This window comes from Danio rerio, chromosome 23 (genome assembly GCF_052040795.2).
Source record: "Danio rerio strain M-AB ecotype USA chromosome 23, GRCz13ab, whole genome shotgun sequence".
In the NCBI taxonomy this organism is placed as follows: domain Eukaryota; kingdom Metazoa; phylum Chordata; class Actinopteri; order Cypriniformes; family Danionidae; genus Danio; species Danio rerio.
Window position 1 is genome coordinate 30,945,652 of NC_141043.1, and position 22,088 is coordinate 30,967,739.

Genomic DNA, 22,088 nt, shown 5'->3' on the forward strand with positions numbered 1-22,088 from the left:
TGACAAATGCTGAAAAAAAACATTGACTATCGCAGTATTTTTTGGTTCTTACTACACTCAAAAAAATCAACTAGGCATGTATTGGATTTACAAAATAAAAATTTGTCAGATTGAAAAGAACAAATCAAGTTTACATATGTTAAATTATTAATTCATGTTATTTGAAACTGAATCAAGAAATAATCAAATGAATTTGATCAGAACATGTTGATTCAATGAGACTGAGACGCTTCAAATCGACAACTCTCACTCTGGAGAGTCACTTCGCGCATATCAGTAGGTGGCGGTAGTGCGTTTGGATGTCACCATACAAAAACAACAAGAAGAAGTATCACCGCGTGTTTTCGGCACAGTTTGGGAATTGGTTTTCTCAAGAGCTTGAATGTTATGCATGTTATGTTGTTGGCTATATGTTTCCTATACATTTTATACTTTTACATTTTGAATAGGAGTACCAAAGTGAAGAAAGCTGTTTAAACTCAATTGGTAAAAAAAAAATGATGTTAACGTCCTAAAGGTATTGCTTGGGGATCAGTTTTCTTAAGAGCCAAGGTTATTTTGTTGGCTAAATGTTTCTTATACACTTTAAATTACATAATACTATTTTGGATATTACATAACATTGTACAGAATATTAAAGAAGAAATTTGTTTAAATGTGATTGGTGCCTGCTAAAGGCTATAATAAAAGAAATATATATACGTATAACATGTTTTCTGTCCTTTTTGTGTTGAATTACTTAATTTTAAATCTTGCTTCATAGTATTGTCATTTAAAAAATGTAATTTAAACAACAGGGCGAGGCAGTGGCGCAGTGGGTAGCACGTTCGCCTCACAGCAAGAATGTTGCTGGTTCGAACCTCGGCTCAGTTGGCGTTTCTGTGTGGAGTTTGCATGTTCTCCCTGCCTTCGCGTGGGTTTCCTCCGGGTGCTCCGGTTTCCCCCACAGTCCAAAGACATGTAGTACAGGTGAATTGGGTAAGCTAAATTGTCCGTAGTGTATGAGTGTGTCTCTGTAAATGTTTCCCAGATGGGTTGCGGCTGGAAGGACATCCGCTGCGTAAAAAAACTTGCTGGATAAGTTGGCAGTTCATTCCGCTGTGGCGACCCCGGATTAATAAAGGGACTAAGCCGACAAGAAAATGAATGAATGAATGTAAACAACTATATTAATCAAGAAATTTAATTCTTTTTTTTTTTTTAAATAATTTTTAACAAGACATAATTTTGTTAAAGTAAAGCTTTAGTGTTACATTGAGTAAATAAGAATCATTTTAATTAGAATAACACAATACAAACATTTTGAGTCAATTAGTTGCAAAGAAGTTAGACTGACAGATTGAAACCATGTTTTATCTACAAATGTGCTTTGTGTTCATACAACATGTTCAAAGCAGTTCAGGTTTACTTGATTGGATTAGATGCATAAAGGGTGCCTCGATTAAATCATGTTCATTCAACAATTTTTTTTTTTTGAGTGTATAGATATATTAGTAGCTGTTCCAATTTTTTTTCCCGAATATCTTGTTTTAAGTTAAGAAAAAAGCAATTCACTGTTTGTAAATGATTACTTTTTTAAGTAAAGCAAAAAAATAAAATAAAAAAATCAAATTTATACTGTAGCAAACAGAAATTTGTATGTTTGGTGATTTAAAAAAATTCATTTTTAAGAGGGGCATCATGTTTTATTTATGTTTGGGCTTCCAAGAGTGCACTCTTGAAGTGTTGCCATGTCCACTTATAATAAGTGGTGCTTATTAAGCATCTTTGGGTTTAACTCGTCCAGTTAAGGGAGTTAACAAAGAAGGCAGGTGCAGGTCGCACAAGTTAAAGTTTAGGATCAGTTTGTTCTGATTGCCTGTTTTTCATTAGTTGGATCTAGCAACACTCATGAGTCAAGTTTCTTTGAAGGGATGATTTCAAATAAGAAATGTCTTGATATTTAGTTGTGTTATGTCATTTGTGTCTGTTATGTTTTATTTTAAACCATTTTAGGCCATTCTGTAGCCCCCTGCTTGAGAAATACTGTTGTAGGTAGGAGTGTTTATTAGATTTTTGTCAGGACAGCTCTTCGATCCAGAAGCAAACTTGCTTTTTCCGTGTGTGTGGGTGCAAATGAGAGCGAGCCGGGGTAAGGTGCAATTTCCAGAAATTAGATTACAGCTATATTAGATTGCTGCAAAGTGGAAGTAGATTGAAAACCAAATCATTCTTGACACATTTATTTAGCTAAAGCAGTTTTCCCCCCAAATAATATTCTCGCCACATAATATCATCACATTTAAAAAAAAAAAAACTGTGTTCACTGAAGTTCTGCTTCCGCCTCCAGGATTTCAGATAGTATCTAGCTTTCTTCAACTTTCCACCACAGTTTACATTACTCTCCATATCCTCCTTGGATTGTAAACAGAACTTCCATGTATTTCGATATACCTTGTCCCGTCCTATAGGAAGATGGAGGATTCATCAGTTGCAGGTGTAGTGACTCAACCCAATCTAAACGCGATGACTAAAGCTCTGTAGGTCTCCTGAGGCCTGAGCCGCTCTGAAAATTGTGGCCCATTAGAGCAGCGCAGCGCCTGCCTCAGCACTCCACCACTGACAATCAATATGTGGAAATGGAGCCTAAATTCCTGGAAAGGTGGACTCCAAAACACACTGGCCTTCATGTGCCCTCCCATAGCAATCATTACCACAAACATCACAAGCAGTTGTACATATTATATTATATTATATTATATTATATTATATTATATTATATTATATTATATTATATTATATTATATTATATTATATTATATTATATTGCATTACAATATATTATATTATATTATTATTTAGTGTATATAGTGTAGTGTATAGTATAGTATAGTATTAATATTATTATATTATCAAAAATGTTGCAAGGATTTGTTTGTGGGAATAGCCAAAATATATAGTTTTAAATAGTTATTAAATAAATATTGATATTTTATGCCAAAAATCATTAAGAATATACTGTAAAAATCATTTTAAACGAAGATAGAAATGTACTACAATAATTATATTAAAATGTATTTTTGACATGCAATAAGCATCACTAAAAACTTAATTCAAACAATTTCAGTTTAACTCTTTTTATAGGCAAATCTCAATCAGAGAGTTACTACAAGTGAGGGAAAAATTATTTTCACAATATTAAAGAAAGAAATATTGGGTGGTATATACATACATTAACAAATGACACCTATTATATATATATATATATATATATATATATATATATATATATATATATATATATATATAGTCTTTAACTTATATATATATATATTGTATATTATATATTATGTATATATATTGAAATTAATGTATTATGTTTTTTCTTTCCCTCACTTGTATTAACTCTTTGATTGAGATTTGCCAATAAACAGTTAAGGGGTTAATCATTCTGACCTTAAAATAGCTTTTTTTAAAAATTAAAAACTGCTTTTATTCTAGCCAAAATAAAACAAACAAGACTTTCTCCAGAAGAAAAAATATCAGACATGCTGTGAAAATTTCCTTGCTCTGTTTAACATAATTTGGGAAATATTTAGAAAAGAAAAAATAATTCAAAGAGGGGCTAATAATTCTGAATTCAACTATATATCTATTTTTTCATATTTGAATAAACTGCAACAGGTCATACATGCATCCAATTATAGCTGGGCGGAGAAGGGTTTTTCCAGTTCAGTAGTATAATTCTTTTAGCAATTATTAAGCAAAAGGCTAATACACTGTTGACTGCAAAGATAACAGCGATACATTACATTAAGTCTTAACAGTGCCACTAAAGGACATGGTTAAATTTTTAGAAGAAAAATATCAGAGATTGATTTAGAAAATTGATGTCCAAAAAGAGATTAATTCTGGACAAAGGCAAAAGGTATGATAAAGGGTAGCTTGAGTTTGTTGGCATCTGTCACAAATAGGATCAGTTTTGTCCAATACATTCTGCGTAATAGTTTAAAATGTATCAGTTTATTATTTAATACCTTATTTTATTAATTAGTATAATTTAATCAATTCAATTCAAAGTTGAATTATAGCTCTGTTAACATATTTCTAAATATAGTTGAACTGTTTATACCTCTCTTTTGCTGTGAAGGCAAAATCCTTAAACCATTTCACAGTTTGAATCACAGATTTTCTCAAACATTTTGCTTTGATCACCATTAAGAGTCATTTTATTCTTCCTTCTCAGATTATAGTGTTTGAAAGTTTTTAGAAAGTGACTAAAAATCTGCATTATACCAGAGCGCAGAGATTGTGAAGCTTAGAAAAAGGAACAATCCCTTCTGTTGCACCAGATGACTTATAAAGTCGGGGCTCAGAAGAGAGCGAGAGAGATTTAGAAGAAGAAAAATTATCATGAAGAGGGAACTGAAAAAAGAGCACAGCATTAGCAGATCACTGGGGACAAGGGCAGCTCAGGTTTAATATTGGGCTTAATTTAACTTTTAATTATCAATTTGGTTGAACTGTGCAGTGGCTGCATTATCAAAATGCCTCTTTGTAATCTGCCCTGGCTCTTAGACACACCATTACATGAATGAGTTCACACACGCACACACACACTCTGCAGACTGACAGGAGAATGGTTTTACTTTTTCATTTCAATATTAGATTCCATGCTGTCTCTGTCAGAGTGATGGAGAAAAACACACTTAAGACGAGACACAGCAGGCAAAAACACAGTTTTTTCATGCACCTGTCAATTTTGAGAATTTGTGCTTTTTAGCTTTCTTATAAAGTGTTTTCAGTTCAATGTAAAGAAAACATCCACAGTACTTTAAGTATTTTTGCCTCATTTATTATTTGGCCAAAAAATATTGGTGCAAGGTTCATATCATACGGTTCCTTTTACAGCATCGATAATATAATTTAATCAAAATAAATTCAGATACTCATACTAAGCATTTGTTCATTAGTTCAAGCAGAAAATTTGTTTAAAAGCAGCTGAAAATTCTGTGATAAATTAAATGTTTGTTCTGTATTTTAAAGATATGTTTTAGAGCAACTGAATTGAATGATCCACTTTATATTGTGCCTCAATCAGGCAGTGTAGATCATTGATTTTGAACAAACCAGGTCTAAAACACAGCTATAATGGCAAAATATTTTACTGGAAGTTAAATTATTCAAAATTAAAAATCTCCCTATAAGGTCTATTTGTGTCTGCAGTCTCAAAATATTTATTTTTCTTTCTTGCAAAAAGAGCAATTGGATAAAACAAATTTTACAGTTTTATTCATATCTAATGTATATTCTAAAGGTAATTTGTGGTTCATATGTGATTTGCCTTATTATTTTACAAAAAAAATTGTTTTATTTAAAAAAAAATTTTGTTTGTTTGTTTTGATGCACAGTATTTTCTGAATTATGAAGTTATAAAAAAGATTCCTTGAATCCCCTCTGTAAAAAAAACACTTAACTCGAATATGTGTGGAAAAACAATGTATAGTATTTGTTAAAAATAAAAATACATTTATAGACAATTAATTTAAAACACATACAAAAAAATCCTTTAGAAATTTATATTATTCTTTAAAAAAAGTTATTTATTCATTCATTTTACTTTGGATTAGTCTATTTATTTTTTCAGGGGTCGCAACAGTGGAATAAAACAGCGTATGTTTAACGCAGTGGATGCCCTTCCAGCCTCAACCCATTACTAGGAAACACCCATACAATCTCACATTCACACACAATCATACACGATGACCAATAGCTTATTCAGTTTACCTGTGGTAAATTCAGTTGATTAGACATTATTTGAAACGGCATACATCTGTCTATGTAAGGTTCCAGGGTTGACAGTGCACGTCAAAGTACTAACCAAGCATGAACATAAAGGAATTCTCTGTAGACCTCCGAGGCAGGATTTTCTCAAGGCACAAGGCTGGGGAAGGTTACAGAAAAATTTCTGCTGCTCTGAAAGTTTCAATGAGCACAGTGGCCTCCATCATTCGTAAGTGGAAGATGTTTGGAACCACCAGCACTCTTACTAAAGCTGGCTGGCCATCTAACATGAGTAATCAGGGGAGAAGGGCCCTAGTCAGGGAAGTGATCAATAACCCAATGGTCACAGAAATGTCTGAGCTCCAGCATTCTTTTGTGAAGAGAGAAGAACCTTACAGAAGGACAACCATCTGTGCAGCAATCCACCAATAAGGCCTGTATGTTAGAGTGGCCAGATGGAAACCCCTCCCCTCCTGGAATTTGCCAAAAGGCATCTGAAGGTCTGTCATATCATAAGAAACTAAATTCTCTGGTCTGATGAGACTTAAATTTAACTCTTTGGAGTAAATGCCAGGCATTCTGTTTGGAGAAAACTAGGTACCATTCATCACCAGGCTAATACCATTCCTACAGTGGAGCATGGTGGTGGCAGCATCATGCTGTAGGGATGTTTTTCAGCAGTTGGAACTGGAAGACTAGTCAGGATAGAGGGAAAGATGAATGCAGCAATGAACAGAGACATCCTGAATGAAAACCTGCTTCAGAGTACTCTTGACCTCAGACATCTTCATCTCAGACGGTTCATCTTCCAACAGGACAATGACCTAAAGCACACCACTAAAATATCAATGGAGTTCCTTCACAACAACTCGGTGAATGTCCTTGAGTGGTCCAGCCAGAGCCCAGATCTAAATCCTATTTACCATCTCTTGAGATATCTGAAAATGGCTGTACACCGTTGCTTTCCAACCAACCTGATAGAGTTTAAGAGGTACTGCAAAGAGGAATAAACAAAAATTCCCAAAGAGAGGTGTGCCAAGCTTGTGGCATCATATTCAAAAAGACTTGAGGCTGTAATTGCTGCCAAAGGTGCATCAACAAAGTATTGAGCAAAGGCTGTGAATACTTTTTTACATGTGATTTTTCAGTTTTTTTTCACATTGTCATTATGGGGTATTGTGTGTAGAATTTTAAGAAAATAAATGAATTTAATCCGTTTTGGAATAAGGCTGTAACATAAAAAAATGTATAAAAAGTGCAGCGCTTTGAATACGTTCCGGATGCACTGTATAGCGCATGTTTTTGGAGTTGTGGGGGAAACCGGAGCACCCGGAGGAAACCCACACCAACACAGGGAGAACATGCAAACTCCACACAGAAATGCCAACTGACCCAGCTGGGACTCGAACCAGCGATCTGAGCCACACTGAGCCACCGTGCTGCTTTAAAAAAATTTTTATCTAAACCTATATATATTTTTAAATAAAATGAAGTCAGACAAGCTGCATGAAATCCGACTCTTACGAACCGAAATACCTTTGCATAACACACAGATGCCTGCAACAACACATGCACACATTTATTTATTTTTCTTTGCTCCCAACAGTTATATAGCATTATTTTAGCTGTCTTGTTTACAGCCTGTTTTCCAGCGATACGACGTGTTAGTTTTTCTTTCTCTGTCTCTTCCTGTATCCACTGTGCCTGAGGCCCGTATTTGTTCAAGACCTTTTCGCTTCCCTCCTGTCCTGAGCCCCTGCTCTGCCCCATACATTCATCTTTCCACCTCAGATCGCCTTACATTCCCCCCTGCTCACACTTTCATGTTGCCCACCGGCCGCTCCGAGCTCAAACACATGCTCTCCTAGAAATGATGGCCTGGTCCTGCCAGCGGGGGGCCAAGGGGAATTCAGGGTTTCCTCTTGTCCAGCTTTAACTATTGAGTCTCCGTTGTTTCCGTCTCGCCGTCCCGCATAGTTAATGTGTTATGAAGGAACTCATTTTGTTAGAGGATACTGACTGCAGTTTCAAGGACCTGTGACTTTGTGCACCAAACAGCAGGATCTTTTTGTTTGGTAAAAGGCCGTTCAGTAGCCCTGAGGTCTGGGAGATCCAGTATAACCCCATTTCCCACGTACTGTATGTGGGTAGTTGACAAAGAGGCAGCAAAACCACCATTTTTGAAGAATTATATTGATGTAGTTTGAAATCTGGTGTTTGAACAAATATAAGGAGTCACTGACTTTATTAATTCTTTCACTGTGTATTTTAAAATAAATTAAATGAAATGACACCTATGATGAAAATCATCTTTTGTAAGTTTGGGCAGAACTATGTGTAGGCATAGTGTGTCCACAGTCATATTGGGGTGATATAAACACAACAATACTCTTTTAAAAAAATTCCTGATGTTAAAATTGAACCCAAATGCTATTTTGAGGCTCATCGTAACATGACGTAGGAATGTGGTTTCCTCGCCCACCATTTTGATTGACAGCCGCATATTAATATGTCTCCATAGTACCTCGTATAATCATATAAACAAGACAGGATGTGCGCAAAGCAACTTGGATTAAAAGATCTCTTCAGCTTTCTGTGATCATCAATCATCAATAAATGTGATCAAGAATGAGTTTTACAAGTTTAAAATGTTTTTAAAACAGTGCATGTTTGTTATGAATTACTGCGACTTTACCATCTTTATCAGCATAATATAAACAAATAATAACAATAATAATAAATTATGAAAAAAAAATTCTCCATGTTAAAAATATTTCAATAAACAAGGGTATCAGACCGAAGCACAATAAAACATAATAATTTTATAGTGGGTGTCCTTTAGGTGCTCCAGTTTCCCCCACAGGCCAAAGGCATGCGCTATAGGTGAATTGGGTAAGCTAAGTTGTCCATAGTGTATGTGTGTGAATGAAAGTGTATGGGTGTTTCCAGTGATGGGTTGCAGCTGGATGGGCACCTGTTGTGTAAAACATATGCTGGATAAGTTGGTGGTTCATTCAGCTGTGGCAACCCCAAATGAATAAATGGACTAAGCTGAAAAGAAAATGAATTAATTAATTTTATAGTGGTTTCAAAAAAGGTATATATATGAAAAATGTAGAGACAAAAACTTTTTTTAGAATAAAAATTGTTTATATCATGTAAAATTAGTAAATAGTGTTGCACCAAATGACATAGTTTTGGTGATAGAATATAAAATATATACCAACTGTAAAGCCCCTTGTAAAGGCTTATATTAGACCAAATTTATTAAGGAATGTCCTTTTTTTCTTTTAAAAATATATTATAATTATTAATTGAATAATGTGCATAAATAAAATATTTAAATCATAAGACTATGTTAAAATTTGGCTTAAATGTTAACAGTTTAATAACAAAGCAGTTTTTATAAAATGAAAGTCAAATAAATGTTTAACCATTTACTACGTTTTAAATGCTAACTATATAAATTATAGTAATTTTTGTCATGTGTGACAGTGAAAATGCAACACCCCGTCAACAACACATGTATTACACTGGCCATATTAAAGATTTAATCTGCTGTTGAGGAAAAATGGAAATCTCTTAATCTGTTTATCAAGACTGTTTTGTTAATGTGTCAAATAAAAAATAAATGATCATCTGCACGTCTACACACATTTATATTAGTTTAAATGTTGGCCTATTTACTGCATTGTAAGACATTATATTTTCATTTTGCTACACTTGTTGATATCACAATATAAAAGGGCTGTCTAGGCATTGCGAGAGGGGTCTGGCTGCAGATGCAATCTGAGCTGCATGCAATGCTTTTGAATGGGCTCACCTAACCCCACCCCTAACCCTACCCTTCACAATGACGTCACTAGCTCTGTTGAGTGCATTGTGTCTGACATTGCATCTCTTAGATATGCAGTCTCAGCTTGCATCATAAAGGCTGCATCCAGATACTATTGAGCATTGCACGTATACTTTCGTGATTAATTTTCATGAACGGCTCCTTTAAACAGTACAATTTTGTCATCATTTAATCTCCTGCCACCTGTTCTAAACCTGTTTGAGTTTTTTAGTTTTGTTGAACACATGAGAAGATATTTTGGAGAATGTTAAACGCTGGTAGCCCTTAACTTCCATAGTGTTTATTTCCAAAGGCTACCAGTTTCCAACATTCTTCAAAATATCTTTTGTGTTTAAGAACAAGCTATTAAAAATGACAACAAATTATTAGTCAAGTAATTGTGACTAAATGTTATTTTTGGGGGGGTGAACTATCAGTCCCTGAATTCCCCTTGACTCTACTTTCTGTTCTCTTTTGCTAATCAGACTGAACATGGATTATTTAAGCAGTTTTCCACTTGAGTTTGGAGTTTGGGTTCTGTTTTGTGTCGTTTAATTAACATTTTAATGTAAATGTGGTCCCACTCTTCATGTAAATTAGGTTTCACTACAATCAGGGTTATAATATCAATGGCCATTCATTATGAATGGCCAGATCCCGATTACCATTTTATAATTTGTGGTTTTTATTAAAATAAATATACACCACTTTATTTTTCAGGACACTTTTTTGACAACAGTGAATAAACTTATTGATATTTGGTTATTAGTTCATGGCTCACAAGATTTCTATAGATTTCAGTGTTCTTTCAATACTATGTTACTTTTGTAGTATTTTTATTTATTTGTATTTTATATATATTTTTTTATATATTTTGTAATTTATTTAATTAATTAATTTAATTTTTAAATTTAAATGTATTAAATACGTGTGCCTTTTTAAAAACATTTTTATTTTTACAATACAATGTTTTCTTATAATTTAACATATAATTATCATTTATAAATGTTATTTATGTATATTAATATATCTAAGCAACATACTAAATTTGATATTGTGATTTTTCAGGCAATGTTTATATTATACCAAAAATATTTAATAGATTTACCAGGTTTATTATAGTTAATTAAGACTTAATTCATATATAAAGTTGTTTTTTGCTATTTACATTAAGCATTAACTGAATAAAGTGTGCAATTAAATCAACAAATATCAGCCATATTTTTCAAGGAAATGTTTTTGTGTTGTTCCTATAGAAAAATGTGTGACATGTTCTGTGAAAAAATACTTACAAATTGACCTGTTTAATTACACTGTACAGACACAGATTTAAATGATACTGCATCTCGGTAGTTTCCCCTTGGCTGAGGCTATCTAGCTATTAGGAAGCATCCTTTCTAATGTGTTGAGCACTCTGTCAGTGCCGTATTAAGAGGATGTTTCTACCCTCACCATCAGCACTTAAGCATAGGTTTGCAGCTTTCAAATCAATTCAGTCCCTCTGTTTACTAGCAATATAAACGGAGCATCTCTTCCTGCAATTTCAGCCTTGCTGTAGTTGGGCTTTATCAATAAAAAAAAAAGACCTTGTGTGTTCTGTTCCATTGCATCGTATTACTACAACAAACACACTGGTTATAGTCTTGCATGTGGAATCTAATGATGAATTTCACATTGTTTCATGTGGGTGTTGGCGCTGATTTGTGGAGGATACGGTAAGCAGCGGTTGCCGGTTCCCAACCGCCTTTAGTTCCTGATAACATTCAGTTCCCTCGAAAGAAACACAAAACAACAACAAAAAACAAGCAGGGTAATGAATTGGGTTTTGCCTTTTCATGACAGCTCTTTCTTAATCTGTCTGATCCAAACTGAGTGTGCAAGTCAAATAATTCTTTTACATTTTGTGCAAAAGATCCAAAGGAAAAATATTATATTTATTTTTTTGGCCATAATCAAGCAAATCCATCAGTTATTAAGATTTATGGTATTAAACTGAAAATTAATTTCTTCTTTCTTTCAATTTCAATTTCCTTCAATTGCATTTAGCGATTCTGGATACTGTTGTCTACCATATTCAAAAAGTGAATTTAATTTAAAAGTCATTCTCATTTTCTTACTTCTTGTTTTAAATCAGAAATTTCTTGTAAATCTTGCAGAGAATTCCAAAGATACAACAAATAACACATTAAATTACATGTAAAATATATACACAAAACAATAATATAATATATTTTTTTAGATCCCTGTTCCAAAATCCCACCAAAAAAATGAGGTAATAAATTGGGTTTTGCCTTTTCATGACAGCCACTCTTTCTTAATGTGTCAGATCCATACTTAGTGTGGATCCAATATTAAGATTTATAGTAGCAAGCTGAAAATATTTCAGTTTCCATCAATTCAAATTGCAATTCTGCAAACTATTGTCTACTTTATTCAGAAAATGCATTTAATTTAAAAGTCAAACAAATGAACAAACAAACTAGGTATTGATTTGGTTTTGCCTTTTCATGTCAGCACTCTTTCTTAATTGGTTAGATTTATACTGAGTGAGAAAGTAAAATAAGTCTTTTACATTTTGTGCAAAAGATCCAAAGGAAAAGAAAAACTACATTTGATTTTGGTCATAATCAAGCAAATCTGTCAGATATTAAGATTTATAGTAGAAAACTAAAAATATTTCAGTTTAAATTCTTTCACTTTCAATCGCCTTCAAATATATACACAAAATTATTAATCAAGCAAATCTATCTAAATCTAATATGAATTTCTTTTTTTTTTTCAATTTCAATGTCCTTCAATTCAAATTGTGATTCTGCAAACTGTTGTCTACCTTTTTATGAAAATATATTTAATTTAAAATTCATTCTCATTTACTTTTACATTTACTTAATTATTTAACTTCTCTGCTTGTTTTCAAGCAGAAATTACAAGTAAATCTCGCAGAGAATTCCACAGAAACAGCAATTAACACATTAATATACATGTTAAATGTATACACAAAACAATGAAATAATATGTTTTATACGATCCCTATTTTAAAAAAAAACAAAAAACAAATAAACAAAAAATAAGATATTGAAAATAAGAATTGGGTTTGGCCTTTTCATGTCAGCACTCTTTTTTAATCTGTCAGATCCATACTGAATGTGGACGATGAATGTGAATGTGGAAGATGTTTTTTACGTTTTATGCAAAAGATCTGAACGAAAAGTAATCGAATAATCAAATAATATTTGATTTTGGCCATAATCAAGCAAACCTTTCAGATATTAAGTTATATGGTATGATTTCAATTCTTTCCGTTTCAATTTGCCTTAATTCAAATTGTGATTCTGGAAATTGTAGTCTTATTCAGAGAATACCTTTAATTTAAAAGTCATTCTCATTTTACACATTGTTTTCAACCTGAACTTGCTTATAAATCACAGAGAATTCCAAAGAAACAGCAATTAACACATTAAATTACATTTCAAATGTAACCACAAAACAATGAAATCAATGTTCCCTGTTCAAAAAAGAAAAGAAAAAAAAATCGAGGTAATGAATTGGGATTTGCTTTTGATAACTGCCACTCTTTCTTAATCCGTTGGATCCATACTGAGTGTGGAATGAAACCATTCGTCATTTTTGTGCCCCGTGCGGAGACATCAGTTTGGCATCAGGAAAGCAGCTTTGCCCTGCTGTTTAGCCAGCAATAAGAGTTATAATCCCTCCACTTCAGGTTGTGCTGAATTCCTTTTGGGTTGAGGTCAGTTCCATTATTACGCTGATTATTCCCCGACGAAAGTGGAAAGTTTGTGGATTAGAGCTCAACGGGGGATGTTTCTCTGTGTATCAGCACAAATTCTAGGTCAGTTCTGCTACACGAAACATTAGCTTAATAAATTAGTTGGACCTCTGCATTAACCTGCATGTTCTGTTTGGAGCCTGAGAGACCCTGAGGCCATTTTAATAGCCAATGTTAAATCATAAATGTTACTTGTCTGGATGCTCGCAGGCAAGTGCTGCTTATTCTAGCTTTTTCTGATAAGTGCACGCAGGAGTGTGTTAATGCCATTATTTTTGTCTGTATTATGCATATAAAGAGCATTTGCAAGCAGAAGAACATTGAGTTTTTTTGAGTCTCTCTGGGGCTTTTATTGTGCAAGTTTCGCAACTGCAAATACAGCTGCCACCCCTCCCCCAACACACCCTTACTTTTTATTTGTTTTTGTTTGTAAGAATATTTTTTTAACACAGGCTCATTCTGAAAACGTAGCCCTATACATTTCTGGAGATCAGGAATTATGTAGTAAGAAGTACATATGGCTGCATTTCTTCTTTAAAATGAACAATAGGGGGCGATACTTTTCCTTTTTACGCTTACTATTTACTTCCGTATGTACGGCTTTCTCACTGTTCAAATATATCCAGTTTGCTTGCCATGTACATTGGTAGACTTGAAACGCAGAGAGGAGTTGACCACAACAACAGGATTCAAGTCCGGCGAAGAACGGTTCCAGAAAGCGATAAAGACAAAAATTTTAATAAACAAGTAAATTACAAGGTGAGAATGTGGTAGGATTTGAAAACGTGGTAAAAATAAGACAAGGGCGTTTCTTTTTTGTCTGGATTGCTTTTTAAAACTGTTGGTTTGGTTTAGAGAAGTGGGTGGGCGGGTCAATCTGTGCTTTTGAAAACACTATCGGTTAGGTTTAGGGAAGGAGGAGGGTGGATCAGTCGGTCAGACGACAGCGGCTTCTGGTAGATTTACATGAACACAGCAGGCGCTCATGGCACTCCCAAGAGAAATTTGAGATCTCAAAAAGCATACACGGCAGCCTCTGGTGGATTCGCGAAAACAAAAACAGCAAAAAAATAAATAAAAGAAAAAACGTTCCTCCTGGGCTGTATTTGGCACTCTCCAGAAATCTATACAGAGCCATTTTGGGTTGGTATTTTTTGTTTACAAATATATTTAAATATGTTTTTGTTTATTTGATTGTAAAACTAACAATTATCAAATGCCATGTTAGAAAACATTTTTGCTTGCAGAACATTCTCTCTGTTAGCACATCAGTAAAAAACATTTTTTTTATCCAGCTTTTAAATTCATATAAACTAACTTGACACACAGACACAGAAACAGACACAAACAAATAAAGGATCCTTAAAGGGCCAGTTCACCCAAATAATTAAAAAAAACTGTTATGAATTACTCACTTTTCACTTCAAAACCAGTTTTGGTTCAAAACCAGCATTCAGAAACAAGGCTGCTCAAACAAAACTCTTTGGAACACATGCTAAATGTTAGCGAATTACATGTATTTTACACAGACAGAAATGATTTTGTAACTGAAACTGTTTAACAAAGTTTAAAGTAAAAAAATAATTGGTTTGACAATTCACAGAAGTCAGAAAAGCTGATTTTTTTCGTTGAATTTATTTTATTATATTTTTACAATGACCCCAAACAAAACTAATTCAAGACGCTTCTCTTGATGCATGTCTGATTTGTGTTCAGGTTAAAGCTGGCTGCTGACATACTACTGAGTATGACAAATAAGATTAATATTATTTTAACTTATGGAGGAAATCCTCTTTATTACTATCAAATAATATTTGGAAATAACGTGTAACAGGTATGTAGCTTGATGTCTGGGCATAACATAGTGTTTGTCTCTGGGCAAAGTGTATATGTGTTTGTGCTGTCAGACTGTTGGGCTGAATCAAGGGGTCAAACAGGGGCTGGACTAGACAACTGAGAGACTGAAACATGCGAAGCCTGTTCTCGCTGCCACTGATAACCTCAGACAGCCACTGTTCTGGGTCAGGAAGAGAGTAGTGGGGGTGAGAAGCACATTGTGAAGAGAGAACAAAAAAAGTTGGTGACCTTCCTGTGGACTAGGATTAAAGTGTGTTTCCTGTGCACATCCCCCTCTGTTCTTTTCCCAGGGTCCCTCTGACACCAGCACCGTGCTCTCAGCCTGGGCCTGGACTTTGGGGCGGTGGTCTATATTTAGCTCTCCAGTGTCACACGATAGCTTGGCTAACCAGTGGAGCTTCTCAGAGTCTGCCCTAAACCAGTCTGAGTAGCCCTTATGTGATTAACACTGACTAGGATGTGCGGCACGAGGCCTGTCTGCATGGGTCATGTGCTGAGACACTCACATGCATTCAGTGATGACAGCGTACATGTTGTATGCACACACAATTTAGGATGCTCTAATAAAAACACTAGAGCATCTGTATCTCAGTAAAGATTTTATTTTGAAAATATGAAAGTGAACATTCAGACCTGTTTTTTTACCCAGAGAGAGCAGTTATCTTGTATAGTTAAAAGACTGTTGATTGTTTAGACAAGAGATGCCTAAAGTAGGGCCTGCAGGCCAAAGTTGGCCCATTGTAACCTTTAATTTGGCCCACCATCCCATCTGAAAGGAGAGTAAGAATGATGGAGAGGGTTGGGGCGAATGCCTTTAACACAAAGATTGTCATTTATAATTTGATGTAAACTTTTTTGTTTGTTTGGTTGCTTTTTATTCATCTTATTTAGAGCAAACTAAAATTAAATGGTTCAATTGAATGTTGTTAAAGAATCGAATTTTTAAAAATGTAAATACTGTCACTCGATGGTTAGAGGACTATGCTGAAGACATCGGCGAGCAAATCAATGAAAATACTATTTAATTCTGTAATAAATTAGATTGTTTTGTTTTTACTGACATAAGTATTTTATAAAATGTAAAAAAAATGCATTACTTAATATAAAGCAATGTTTTTTAGTCATTTTTTAACAATATTAAATAAATTAGGAAATTAGTGGCAACTATATATACCTTCGGCCCACTAGCCTCAATCAAGTTTGGTTTTGGTCCTTTTCAAAAAAGTTTGGGCACACCTGGTTTAGACTTTTGGTATCGTTATTTGTTCCAAGAAGTCATCACAGAAGTGCGTTTATTATTGAATTGTTTGTTCAAAATATTCATTAAAAAATGTTGATTCATCCAGTAATGCGTTAAGTAATGTCTGTGGTTGAGTCACTCAAGCATTGGCTCAAAGATTTATTTAGAAATGTTAATCCTACCAATAATGATCAATTGAAGTTTTATCAAGCAACTCAATTAACAAATTGTTCAAGGGTTTTGCAAAAAATTCTGATACTTCCAGAAGATTCAAGAAATGTTCAGAAAAGTGAAGTCTTTATTGGTGAGTCACTGAATCATTGGCATTGAGCCATAATATCTGTTCATTTAATTGAGTGTATTTTGGATGTTTCCTTACTATTGGATATCTGACTTGGAATTTTTTTGTAATTAATAGTCTGAAAAGAAATGAACATGTCAGTTTTATGTTGTTGTTAAAGTTCATCAATCAATACAGTATCAAAATAAAGAAAACATTATAGAGCAGCAAATCATCATATAGAATGATTTCTGAAGAACGATGTGACACTGTACACAAGAGGAATGATGTTGAAATTCAGCGCTTCTATTATATAAAGGAATTATTTTTGAAAACATAAAGCATTTACTTGTCATAATATTCGTACATTACATGACAAAATATGATCATGCCTTGATTTTTAATTTTTTAATTAGGACAGTAAAGTCTGACTTTGCTTAGACAAAAGTCTTGCCACTTAACAGAAATAATGTACAGTATAGAATAAAATGTTATGGTGCAGTGGAAAAAAAATTTATATTGTGTATGACTCCTATGAGCTTGAACAACCGCACCCATACATCTCTGCAATGACTCAAATAACTTATTAATAAAATAATTTATAATGGAAAAGAAAGTGTTTGGACTCCTTGAGTTCATCAAGATTTTTTGGATTGATCTTCAATGTCATCTTATTACAGACATGCTCAATAATGTTCATGTCTGGTGACTGAGCTGGCCAATCCTGGAGCACCTTGACCTTCTTTCTTTCAGGAACTTTGATATGGAGGCTGCATTATGAGAAGGAGTGCTATCTTGCTGAAACATTTACCCTCTCCTGTGGTGTGTAATGTAATGGACAGCACAAATGTTTTGATACCTCAGCCAGTTAATGTTGCCATCCACTCTGCAGATCTCTCACATGCCCCCATACTGAATGTAACTTCAAACCATAATTTTTCCTTCACCAAACTTGACTGATTTCTGTGAGAAAATTGGGTCCATCTGGGTTCCAATAGGTCTTCTGCATTATTTGTGATGATTGGGATGCAATTCATCAGATGAATCATCAGAATAATCTACCTTCTGCCATTTTTCCAAAAGATCCAATAAAGTCAGGTTATTATTTGTAGCTCTTTTACTTGGGATCGACGACAAGAGTTTTGTCAGTAGTAAAGTCTGTGATGGGAAAAATTCTTCGCAGTGCCTTAGCTATGGGATATATTTAGTGTTATAGTGTGTTTATGTAGAGTGTGTTTATATATAAGACAGATTTATTTTGTTTTCTCTGTGCTCTCGATGGTTATTCCCGACCTAATTCCTCTTTCTTCTCTTTGTCTGTCCAGACTCATACTCAGCCGCTGGCAGTGAGGGCAGTATCTCCACCTCGGTGGCCTCTCTGCCGCCCCAGGCTTCGGGCAGTTCGGCCCCAAACTCCCCAGGCTCCCGTCGCTCTGTCAGCACCCTGAAGAAGTGGCTGACAAATCCGGTGCGTAAGCTTAGCGCTGGGGCAGCAGGAAGTGCCAAAGGGGAGCGGCAGGTCCGCAGATTGGAGGGCAAACCCCCGCCTCCACCCACCAGGAGCAGCCAAGAATTGGGCAGCCCACAGTCAACAGAGGAGCAGTTCACCATCCTACCAGGCATAGACAAAGAGCTGGTGAGGAAAATGTTTTCATGTGTCGAAAAATCACTCAATATTAATAAGTATCAAATAGCGTTTCACAGAAAATCATAAATCTTTATTTTATCATGGACTCAATTATTGCATTTATTTTTTTCAGTGAAGATAGACAGTTCTTATTGAATTATGCAATATTGCTGTATTTATCATACATTTTTATCTTTGTTCCTGTTTTTTGTGCGATCTTATCTTCTTACAATGACATACATTCTCTGATAACATGTTTAAGGGTGTGTTGGAGGGCCAATACCAATCCACCATAATTCAGTAATCCAATCAGATCTTACTAGGCAAAAATCTAGACCTGCTCTTTGTGTTTAAAGGGATAGTTTACACAAAAATGATTTTAAAAAATGAATTTACTCACAATTTTCTGACCCTCTAATTGTTCCAACCCTTTATGAGTTTATTTCTTCTGTTAAACACAAAAGAAGATATTTTGAAGAAAGCTAAAAACCTGTCCTCATTGACTTCCATTGTAGGAAAAACGACTACTATGGAAGCCAATAGTTACAGCTTTCCAGCTTTCTTCAAAATATCTTCTTTTATGTTTAACAGAAAAAGAAAGTAATAAAGATTTGAAATAATTAACGGGTGAGTAAATGATGACAGAATTTTCTTTTTTTTGTGTATGTGAACTATTCTTTTATCCTTTTAACTATCTTTTCCCAAATCTTTGAGAAAAATGAGTTAGGCTAAAACAGCCCCTATTTTAGATTATAAAAGGTCATATTTTAGTTTTGGGGTCACCAACAACAAGCTGATTTGCATGCAAGGTCTTTCATTGTCTTATAATATGCATTTAGTTTTACTTAATTATCTCAATGACTTCAGCGCAAGATGGAGAGAAATGCCCACCATGGCTTTGAAGTAGCACATAGGGTATGTGAGAGCCCAATGCAGGAATGCAATAAAGCAATGCAGTTAAACTCCAGCATTTTACTCTACTCTTAACGCTAACCCCAAGTATTAACAACGACACACATTCAGTATTAATCCACACAGTGGCAAAAGTTTAACTATGTTGAAAATTGACCGAATTACACGTGTATGAACAGCTGATGGTTGCCATAGCAAAGGCAAACAGCAGAGGATCACGAGTTCAGAAACGCATTTACATTGTCTTTTGTACAGCACTTTGGTCAGTCTTGTGACTGCTTTTAAATGTGCTTTATAAATAAATCAACTTGATCTTGAACTTGAACTTGTATTTAAATTAGTAAAGGAAGAAGCCCGAGTCACACATTCAACGTGGTTTAGGACACAATGTGAACAGCTTATCTATAATAGATAAGTGATTACAAGCTGTGCAAGACGATTACAACTTGTAACACACAATTAAACACATATATATTTTGCAAACTACACAAAATGAGGCAACCATTTTAATTACACTGACATGTTATGATATGGAGGAAGAAAAAACTGGTTCATATGAACTGTAACAGTTACTGACAAAGTCCCTGTCAAAGTCTGATAAAGTGTCATTGTAACGTCGGGGAGTGACACACACAACTGGAGGTAAGATCCAATATGAGGGTTTTATTCAACGTCAAGCAAGCAATCGTCAAATCAGGTACAAACAGGTATGTGTAGGCAAATCCAGAGTCATAATCAAAGTACAGGCAATAGGTCGTAGGGCTGGCGGCTAAACAGGATAACTAGGATAAACAAGGCTAGGATCGAGACATGGAGAAACAAGACAAGGAGAACCGCGTTGTAATGTCACTGTGAACGAACAAGACTCTGCAAACAGGATGGGTAAATGAGTGGCTTATGTAGGGTGTCTAATCAGTCTCTGAAAGTCCTCAGGTGTGCGAATGTAATCAGTCTAGATGAATGAGCAGGCGTGAGTGTGACCGGAGAGCATGTATGCATATGTAGACCAAGAGAAAGCGGAAGTGTAGGATATGTGAGAGAACCAGCGATCGCTGGAGAATGATCGCTGGTTATCGTGTCTGTCATACATAATGATCTCTGCTGCTCCTTCATTTAATAGCAAACGGCTGGCGAATCCTGCGTTGCAACATAGGTTATTGTATCACAAATAAAATAAAAAATAAATAAATAACAAGAACAAACACAACAGTAGGTTGGCTACACTGTGGTATTGTTGTGAAAATTAATTATAACCCTTTATTCCCCGCAGCCGAATCTCCATCTGTCAGTTATCATCTATTCACATCATGATCAGTCCCTTGATTCCTGCAGGCCCGCGCTAGCGTTAGTGTCTGAAGGAAAAGTCTCCTTCACGTTTTACTGGATCAAAGCAAAAAGATCAAACAAAAGATCTGAACCCAACACGAGTCATTCATTCAACTCTGAGTCGATTATTTCGTTAAAGAATCAATAATCAATTAAGTTTTAAACACGGTGCACTTTCACATTTAAACCTCAGCTGGATGTTTTTACTAACTTAGTGCTGTGTTACACACTGCATACAAGGACATTTTACAAAACCCATGATAGGAACTCTTTGAAAGTAATCAAAAATATAAATTGTTACATTAAATGTGGAATCTAGTAATTACATTACTAAATATAATTGTGTAATTTGTCTTTAGAAATACACAACAATTTCTAATTAATCTCCCCAGCTCTGCCTATGAGTATATTGATAATAAAAGAAAATTTAACTAATCAATTAACTGATTATTTGTTTCCTCAAACTGCAAGAATCTTGTTTAGAAACTAAGCAAAATAATCATGATGATCAGTTTAACCATTATCATGCAGCCGGGGTATCAACAAGCCTTCATATCCTGTTTGTTCGATCACAGAAAGTATCAGTTTACATCACACTACAGGTGTTGCTCTGTTTTTCATAACGCAGTGTGAGTTGCACCACACCGTGCGGCCAACTGCTCGCTACAGCCCTGCGGTTCGCCTCTGTCCAGGTGAACTGACCTTTAATCGCAGTGACCCTCCAATACACTTCTCATCATAGTCTCACACAGAGAGGAATTATGGGTCAGCTTTATTTTGACCTGAGTATTGATGTTTGGGAAAGACAGTGAAGGTTGTGGTTCCTGCTTGTTTTAAAGCAGTCTTGTGTACGTGTGTTTTGTGTGTGTAGGAGTGGAAAGATGGACTGCCTGCTCTTGGCGACTGTGATCCAGGTCTCCTGCAGTCCTACAGCTTCCAATCGGACTCTCCACAGGGATCCACAACACTAGGACAAACACAGGTAATGCTGTGATCAGTGTTTTTCCATTTTGATAGTCATGGTGTCAGATTGTGTTAGGGCTTGGACAAGAAAGATGTTAGACTACATGTTTTGCTATCTGACCACATCTTTAAAGGAGTAGTTCACCCAAAAAGGAAAATCCTGTCATTATTTACTCATCTTACACTGTTTCTAAATCTTCCATTGACTCTCATAGTATCTTAGTGTTCATACTATGGATGTCAATGACTATGTTTTTATTTAAAGATGCAAATTAGATTCATGAGCATATTGTATAAAGCATTGGAGAATAAAGCTATGTTTCCATCTAATGAGTCAAAAGAACAAATTCGTCACCTAAGAAATTGGAAAAATTGAACTTTGCTGCCATAGTAGAAGCCACAGTGGGGCTATTTTATATATATATATATATATATATATATATATATATATATATATATATATATATATATATATATATATATATATATATATATATA

At 34.7% G+C, this 22,088-nt stretch overlaps 1 protein-coding gene across 6 annotated transcripts in view; it reads left to right on the forward strand.

The window, feature by feature from the left end:
* The window catches only part of arhgef25a (Rho guanine nucleotide exchange factor 25a), a 185,222-nt gene that overhangs the window by 65,588 nt on the left and 97,546 nt on the right, over window positions 1-22,088 (forward strand). For all 6 annotated transcript variants that reach the window (XR_015523689.1, XR_015523687.1, XR_015523686.1 and 3 more), the window contains 2 exons: window positions 18,088-18,398; window positions 21,499-21,609. Coding sequence is in view for 2 of the 6 variants with exons in the window: in XM_087307292.1 (XP_087163418.1) it covers window positions 18,088-18,398; window positions 21,499-21,609 (422 nt within the window). In the remaining 4 variants the exon portion in view is untranslated. The remainder of the gene's footprint in view (window positions 1-18,087; window positions 18,399-21,498; window positions 21,610-22,088) is intronic.